This window comes from Propithecus coquereli, unplaced genomic scaffold, assembly GCF_000956105.1.
Source record: "Propithecus coquereli isolate 6110/MARCELLA unplaced genomic scaffold, Pcoq_1.0 Scaffold45, whole genome shotgun sequence".
Classification (NCBI taxonomy): domain Eukaryota; kingdom Metazoa; phylum Chordata; class Mammalia; order Primates; family Indriidae; genus Propithecus; species Propithecus coquereli.
In genome coordinates this window covers 9409547-9418383 of record NW_012150285.1, presented here as the reverse complement: position 1 = coordinate 9418383, position 8837 = coordinate 9409547, and the positions used below count along the sequence as shown (strand labels likewise).

General features: G+C 41.7%; 1 protein-coding gene across 1 annotated transcript in view; it reads left to right on the top strand.

Annotated features, from left to right (window-relative positions):
- The window catches only part of MYO3A (myosin IIIA), a 242790-nt gene that overhangs the window by 187298 nt on the left and 46655 nt on the right, over positions 1 to 8837 (top strand). The window contains exons 19-20 of the mRNA XM_012654857.1: positions 5810 to 5921; positions 8452 to 8614. Of these exons, the coding sequence (XP_012510311.1) occupies positions 5810 to 5921; positions 8452 to 8614 (275 nt within the window). The remainder of the gene's footprint in view (positions 1 to 5809; positions 5922 to 8451; positions 8615 to 8837) is intronic.

Below are 8837 nucleotides of genomic sequence, written 5' to 3'. Positions count from 1 at the left end.
ATTAATGTAATAATAATATAAGTGCCCTTAAATTTCAGTGATTTTTTTTCATGCATAACGCACAATGCAAAGCGCTGTGGGAAAAACAGAATTTTAAAACTGACTTGATCGTCAAGAATTGACAATCCAGTTAGTATTATCAGAGCCCTAGGCGTGGAAAGTGAAGAAGCAACACAAGGTTATAAATGCCAAGGTCCGAGAGAATGGTACGCACGGTGGGAGAGCTCGGGGAAGGGAAGAGCAGTACCCGGAGGGCTGAAAGGAACGGATATCAAGAAGAAGGGTTCTCTTGGTGGGACGGTTTGTGGGGAGACAGGCAGGGGCTTTCTCGGTGTACAGGTTGGCGTGCCAAAGCTAGCAGGACTTGGATTAGATTGGATTGGCAGAGCGGGCGTTAGTGAAGTGATAGAGACAAGATGAGAAAACCAGTTGGGTTAAAATTATGAAGAGAGCCTCGAATGCCAGGCTAACCTTATAATTTCAAAAATAACCATGATCTTACAATATGGGCCACAAGGAGAACTAAACCTCTTGTCTCGATGATACTATAATTAACAGTAACTTATTTAGAAGGTCAGAAATGAGAATAAATTCTTAAATGTATTTCAAAGTCCTGTGCTATTATGGAATAGCAAATTACTACATGATAAATGAAGAGGGGAAAAAACGTAAGTATATATAGAGAACTTGTGAATAGCTCTTCTGAATACAAGAAGTTTCAGAAATAAAAAGCTAAACATTTTCTCTGTCACGAATTCGGAAGTTGTCATCCAAATTGGCATAGACTCTTAGGAAGGCAAAACAATTCGCAAAGGAGCGTAAATAGGGCTTTATAAATAACCCTCATCCATCCTGCCTGAGCCTCTGCATAGAATGCAAAATTCCCCAGACCTTTGTCTGTTCTGTTGTAGATAAACTCTTGTGTTCTGTGACAAAGCAACAATCTTAAGAGAAGATACACAACATGAACTTAACTTTGCACAAGACACTGCGTTTTTACTGTAGCTTTTTCAAATGAACCCTTATACTAAGTGGCCACCAAAGTTAGCTCCGTTTTCCCACTAGGCACCTGTACACGACAGTTTGGCTACCAGAGCTCGGATACAACCAGAGCTTACCGGAGGCAGGAGGATAGCGGAGTAGGGAAGTACCTGTGCTTCAAAGTCAGCACACCCAGGTTTGGATCTCAAGTCTTCCACTTACTGTAATAGAAATGGGACCGTGTTCAAAGTTATTTGAGTTCTACAAGCTTCAGGCTTCAATTTCTGTCTTCTACAAATAGGGATGATCATCACAGTGTCTACTTTATATGTGTTTATGAGCATTAAGCGAGATAATCTATATGGAGTTTATTGGTAGAACCAAACGCCATCAATACACATTAGCTGTAATTATTTTCATTATTACTTTTGCCTCAGTCCCAAGCTCCCAAAATTACTTGTGACCTCTACTGCTGTGGTCTTAAATCCCACAATGTAAACCATGAAGCTAATCCACAAAACACAAAGCCGAGGCCAGTGGGTAGTGATTGGCAGTCTTTAAAACAAGGGGCACAACAAAGGGAGGGTCTCAGGGCTTCTCTCCACAAATACTTCGGCTCTGCCCGGGTGTTATCTCCACAGCAGGTCCTGGTGGCAGTTCATTCACTGTACCCTCAACGAACATTGAATCAACAGATCCACTGTGTTCCAGTCCTCGAACCAAAGATTAGTTCAAATCTTAATCGTTCAAAGATGAGTTCAAAGATTAAGGATCCAAAGATTAATAAAAGAACCTCTGATATTCAGAAACTCACAGACCGGTTGTGAAAACAGGGATTAAACGATCTGCATTATCATACAACGTAAAGTCAGTTCCAGGAGGCAGAGCGTTGGTCCCCTGTGTTCACTGCTGGGTCCCCAGCACCTAGAAGAGTGCCTGGCAAACAGTAGGTGCTCAAATATGTATCAAATGAAGGAAAGAGAACTGGATATTTTTAATGAAAGTATGCACAGGGTATTCTGAGAGCATAAAGGAGGGACGGTTTAGATTATAGTAGAAATTTAGATAAGCAGAGAATCATAAAAGTAATGCATAAATATATACTATAAATATTTAACTTACGACACGAACATGTTTGTTTTTTAATCTTTTGATATAGACTTAATTTTTTTCCATTAAGTACAAGTCCACTAACCATTGTTTATTGACTCTTTCTTGCACAAACTGTCCCTCATCCTTCATTTATGATTTCCAGTTAACATTTCTTGGAGTAAAGCAAGAAATTAGAGATACTTGTGAAGCCATCACAGGGCCTGAATATTTCTTGATTCTCAGGCTCTTCCTTAACCCTTTGCAATGGCTTGTTTGACGTCATAGATTTTAGAAGACTTCTGCATAAAGTCTTATCAGAGCATTTGATGATGTTTAGCAGAAACGATTCTCTGACTTTTCTCACTCCGATTTCCACCTTATGTTTATGTGAATAATGTCACATCAAGTACAACTGGCATAAACAGGTCTGGGAGCAAACTCAGCTCACCCTGTGAGAGCAAGTGCATGTGGGCACACTCGTGACAGCTGCCAGCCATGAGCTCCAGGTGTGCCGAGGGCCTCAATCGGTGTGTTTCACACAGGAAAGGAGAATGCCCGCTAATCCGGTTTGCCTGCTAACTGAAGATACGCTAAAGAGAGTTTCTAGAATGTTGAAAGAGTAGGTCTTCCTTAAGGAACCAAGGAGAGGGATGGAAGGGCGTGCAGGCATGGACAGGAACACTTACAAAGCTATGAGCAAACGTGGCCCTGTGGCATCATTTTACATAACTTTCGTGACCAGTGCTGGAGTGCCATGGAGATAACGGGAGGGGAGGCTGGAAAGGCGGCATAGGCACAGAGCCGGGGGCTTGTGCCAGTCATCACATGTGGCAAACAGTTGACAATGAATGCTTTCCAGCAGGTGTAACCCGCCCGTTTCCCGCATCCCACTGCTCCCAGGCTCACATACTTATGCGACCTGCCCGGGCTTCGAAATCACCTGATTTTGCCATCCCAGCTTAGGACTTGGGAAATCCACAGCGACTGTGGAGTGGGGAAAGGACATGATCAGATTTTCCTTTAGAAAAATAACCGAGACAGAGCTGTGGAAGTCGGGGGGTGGGGTGAAGGTGGCCATAACTGCTCTGGAGACAATTGCAGAAAAGTCCAGGTGAGAAGGGGTGAGGGGTGGCAGGTGACAGCAGTAGGAATAGCGAGAAAGAAATGGCTCCAGAGAGATTTTTAGGCTTGTTAGATACACAGAGTGAAGAATGGGGAAGAATCTTGGCTGACACTCAGATTTCTAGCTTCAGTACCTTTTAAAAGTGGTGATATCTTTCACAGAGATGGAAATCGCAGAGAAAGGGAAATAAGTTATGAATTTTGCTGCGTTTGGAGTGTCTGGAGTATCCAGGCGGGATGTAGAGCAAGAAGACATAAATCCTGCGTTTAGAGTTGAAGTACGCAGGGCTGCAGAAGTGGATTGAGGATGAGGAGCGCCCACCACACACAGGGAGTGGCTGGCGCCAAGCGTGTGGATGAGACACCTGTGGAGGGAGCTTAGAAAGAACCAGAACATTGCTGGACACTAGGATTTAAGCAGAAAGTCTAAATATGGGGCAGGCAGGGAGACGAGAGGGAGGAGAAGCTGGGGACAGGGTGAGGGCAGGAAGCCTTGGGGAGAGCAAGACAGAGAGAGGGACCACCAGCAGCAAGTGCTGCGAAAAGAACGCCTAAGGTCAGGATGGAAAAGGATGCTTAGATTTCACCACTAAAAGATCCTGTGTGATTAAATATGAGTCCTTATTACTGTATGATTAAATAAGATCCTGGGAGCTGAGGAAGGATGGGAAGTAGGGAAGTGCGGACAGTTATCCTAAACAGTCTTTCAACGTGTCTAGGAAGCTAGTGGGAGAAATAGAACCATTACTGATGGGAGAGGCTTCAGGTGTCTTTTGTAACAGTAAACGAACAACCATTCTGCAAACGGAAGGAGCCAGAAGAGAGAAATGGGATTGAAAATAAACAGGAGAGAAGGGGAGGAGTGGATGGCATCTAGAACACAGGCAGATGGAGGAGGGAAAAATTAATAGTGGGCAAATGAATTTGCAGTTCGGGAAGAAGTCTGTGAAGCCCGGGTCTGGGTAGACAAGATCGTCTACTGAGAGGGGGCCAGGGGCAGGGGCAGGTGGGAGACTTGAAGAAAACACGACAGAATTGAATATGTTGGGAGGAACAAGAGAGGAAAGTGGCCCTGAACACCAGTAAGGACTCTGGGCAGCCTTGTGTGCTGGCTGAGTCAGAAAACCACGCGTCCACAGGGAACCTGCTGTGAACGGAAGCTGATTTCCTCTGGCTCCGCTCTGAGGCCTGGCATGAGGGCAGAGGAACAGATGATCGGATGGCCCAGGTGTGCCTGTTTGCAGAGCGTGCACCACGACAGAACGAGAGTGAGTGTGTTAGTCCACTCTGCGCTGCTGTGAGGGAACAGCTGAGGCTGGGTCATTTATAAAGAAAGGAGGTTTGTTTGGCTCACGGTTCTGCAGGCTGTATAAGAAGTGTGGCCACAGCATCTGCCTCTGGAGAGGGCTTCAGGCAGTTTCCAATTAAGGCAGAAGGCTAAGGGGAAGCAGGCTTGTCACATGTCATGAGAAGGAGCAAGAGAGGGAGGAGGCAGTGCCAGGCACCCTTAAACAACCAGCTATCAAGTGAATTAATAAAGCAAGAGCTCATTATCTTGGGGAGGGCACCAGGCCATGCATAAGGGATCTGTCCCCCTGACCCAAACCCCTCCCACCAGGCCCCAACCACACTGGGGGTCAAATGTCAACATGCGATTTGGAGGGGCCAAACATCCAAGCCATATCAGTGGGGAGTTGAAGAAGCTGCCTACAGGTGGCTCTGGGATGCACGGTGAGATCCCGGCTAGATCAGGAAGGAGGCAAAGCCAGGACGGTTGACAGGCTGAGAGCGCAGAGTCACCGCTGCGGTCACAATGCGTACAAGAGCCAGTTAGTCCTGACGTGGGCGGGCACGGGCGTTCCCTGAGGTTTATTTGCATGCAGCAAAAGCTGTGACCATCACTTCATTCTAGACCATTCTAGGCCAGGATTCTTCTTCAAAGAGCCTAACACAAGCTGGTTCGTCTGCAGATTCAATGACGTGAAGCTTAGTGGAGCTGAAATATGTTATTTAAGGAAACTGATAACGTTCTGTGATGTGCCTTCTACACATCGGGACCTCTTTTTGGAAAATCAAAACCCACCAAAATTTGCTCCTTTGTTTCTCCTAGACATTCAGGCTAATCTTGCACCAAAACTTAAAAATAAGGGGATACTGAAAACTCTGGAAATATGCCTCTTTTGCATAAGATTGTTGACCAGTGTAAATCCAGTGTAAACTAGATTTTCTTCCTTAGCCCAGTTTTAAGATCAGCTACCAGTGTTTTGTTAACACTGGAAAGTGAAAAAAGAATAAAAGGACCTGCCCCTTTTATTGCCTGGAGAAAGGTTGCTTTTTTTAAACAACAACAACAAAAAAAAGCAGCGTTTGTTTTTTTGTTTGTTTGTTTTCAGTAACAGCATTTTTGTGGGGGATTTCAGTGTTAAGTTGGAAAGCGATCACAGAAGTGAAAAAAAAAGCCACTCGAATTTATACAAATAGACTCGTGTGGGTCTGCATCAGTTTGGAATTCAGTCTACTGCAAAGATGTTCTAAAAGTGCCCGTCTGTGACCACCAGGCTACTGAGATGTTGGACCTTTGTACAATACTAACCAGCCCTTTTTCCATTTTAAGGTACTCTGTTCTCTGCTACAAGTCGAGCGAAGAGCCCCCCGTGAGCCCTGACACCTGTGCCACCATTTTGGAAAAAGCTGGTCTCGATAACTGGGCTCTTGGAAAAACAAAAGTAATGTTTTCACGTAACTTTCAGGAAGAAGTGAACAATTACGTTAGATTTACTGAGAATTATAACATTTTACAATGATTGAAAATATTGTAGCTTTTTATGTTACAGAATCTCTAGCTTAAAATAGGGGGAAGTAAATTTATAAATTCCTAACGGTTTCTTTCTTCATCAAAATTAAACACTTTTGCCATTCATAAAGGTTTCTTTTTTTTTTTTTTAATTTCAGCATATTATGGGGGTACAGATGTTTAGGCTATGTATGTTGCCTTTGCCTCCCCACTCCCCCCCAAGTCCAAGTTTCAAGTGTGCCCATCCCTTGGATGGTGCACATTGCACTCTTTGTGTATGCAAATACCCATCCTCCCCTCCCCCCTCCCTATAAAGGTTTCTTTTAAGAAATACAAGAAAAATTTATCTTGAAGATTTATCAAAAATAAGGATAAAACTTAAAATTAATATACTTCACTTCAAATGGCATTGAAAACAGTCATATGTTTTCTCCATTGTATAGTCAAATATACTCAAAAAGCTGTAGAGAATTGTAATGATCTAAATAGGATTCCTGTTTTTATTTGTTTTTCCTAATTCTCAGATCTGCTTCTATCATAAACTTGAAATTTATCTGGGTTTAAATATTCACCATTATTACTGGACTCATTACATGTGTTTGGACATTGATGTGTTTATATATTAGCTTTTAGAGCCTATGAGATCTTAGTTTATTTAATCTCTTGGAGAAGAAAGTAAAACATCATAGCCAATTTTGAATATGGAAGTAAGGACAGGTTGCTGTTTGGAGAAAGCACTGGGCTTCTCGAACATCCTTTTAGCGTCACCAGGTGGGGATAAGGAGATAAACAGGGTACCAGCGCACACTACATGTATCTTAGGAGGGTACTAAATGTGTCACTGGGAGATGGGGAAGACAGCCAAGCTAAAGCAGAGCTACTCAGAGACTGACCACTCAAGAGTAACCACCAGCAGCAGGACCACATAAGTGAGCCAAACAAACTTGCACATTTGCAAAGAAATGTATTAATATATTAGCTGTGTTGGTGGTGAGGGATGTGGGAGAGGATTTTAATAATGGTCAGATGAGGAAATTAAGTCCCTTAAAAATTTTAGAGAGTAAAAAAATGAAGTCTACCTTAGACTGAGTGTCCTACTTATTCAGAAGTAGCCCATATTTATTTTAATATTTAGCAAGGGGATATTTGGGGCATTTAAAAAACGTGTATTTTAATCAAACCATTTTCTTCTGGATGCTTACAAAGATGAATTTCGTCAGGTGAAAATCTCATGATTTATGGTCCGAAGCACATGCCTAACTTCAAATGGAGTTTTAACTTATAAAAAGGCCCTTCACTGTTCTGGTTCTCCATGATATTTAAGTAGCATTTTAAAGCTATTTGTATTTTTCCACTTCACCTTTTCCAACTCATTAACATGGATAAAAGTATTTAATACAGGAACATTTCCAATGCCATAGGAAAAAAATATGATGACCTTTTTAAACAGATTGAATTTTAAATGAATTGTCAACAGCAGAATGGACTAAATATATTAATGTCTAGAGTCCTGTAGAAATTAAAACTGAATTAAATCGAAACTGTAATGCTAAATTGTTTGCCTATGGTGTCAAGCTTTCAAGTAATGGAATGCTGAGAAAATTCTCCAGTCAGGGTTACCAGGTCTATAACTCAACCATAAAATTTGAATTCAAGTTACTATCTCGATGAATTTAGTAAACTCTTTGAGGTGACTTCTATTGGTAAATCTAGGCATTAAAAGAAAAAAAAAAAAAAACCCTGTCTGTTTCCTTGGGGAGGAGAGGACAGAGCTAAAGACTGTTAGCAGAGAATATTCCAGGCCTTCAGGTTCCTCCCTTGCTGGGATTCATGTTGATTTTAGAATAATCAAAGGTCAACCCTCCTTTCTCCCTGACAGCCTTTGGGTTTCATAAGAACATCGAACCGCCTGGGCCGTCTCTCTCTGCCTACACTGGCGAGACTCCCAGACCCCACAGCACAGTGACCCTGTTTTATTTGTCTGTGTATCCCCAGCAGATAAGCACATATAATCGGTCTCAATACATACTTGGTGAATGAACTCATATAACTCTAACTGTCCTCTCTCTTACAATTAGATTTGTAAGATTTTTAAATTTGGGAAATAAAATTGTATTTAAAAAGTAAAAAGCATAAAAATTAGCTTAGCCCAGAATATATGATATTAAAACTTTGCTGAAAGAGTTCTACATCAACCACTCTTGTTGGCCCATCCAACAAAACCAAAAGTTACCTGCTGTAAATGAACAGAGTGAGTGCCATCTTCTGTATTTCTTCTCGAAGGTTTTCTTCAAGCAGAGAAATCTATGCTGTCATAGTGACATCCAAGCCAAAGAAGCACAAGATGGTGACTTCCAAAATCTAAAGGGATTTAGAACACAGTCTGCTCAAAGCATAGCGCACAACTGCTTCACTTTTCTGTGTGCCATGGTTTTATTTGTATTTGATTTTAATTTTTTAAGGTATTCCTTAAATATTATCATGTGGAGCAGTTAAATCTAATGCGAAAGGAAGCCATTGACAAGCTTATTTTGATTCAAGCCTGTGTCAGAGCATTCTTGGGCTCAAGAAGATACCAAAAAATACAGGAGAAAAGAAAAGAAAGTGCTATCATAATACAATCAGGTAATCATTCAGACTGTCTCCCAGTGTAACAAAGCATAATGTTATGTTTAGATATAGCATAAAATCGAATCTCATGATACTTCTTATAGACCAACCTCCAATTCTTACGTAGCTTTTGCATGGCCTTGAAACTTTCTCTGTACTAAAGCTAAGTCAGACTGTTTTAGTGATTGACATTTTTAATATATGAATAAATGTTCTGTTTCATATAAAATAATTTAAT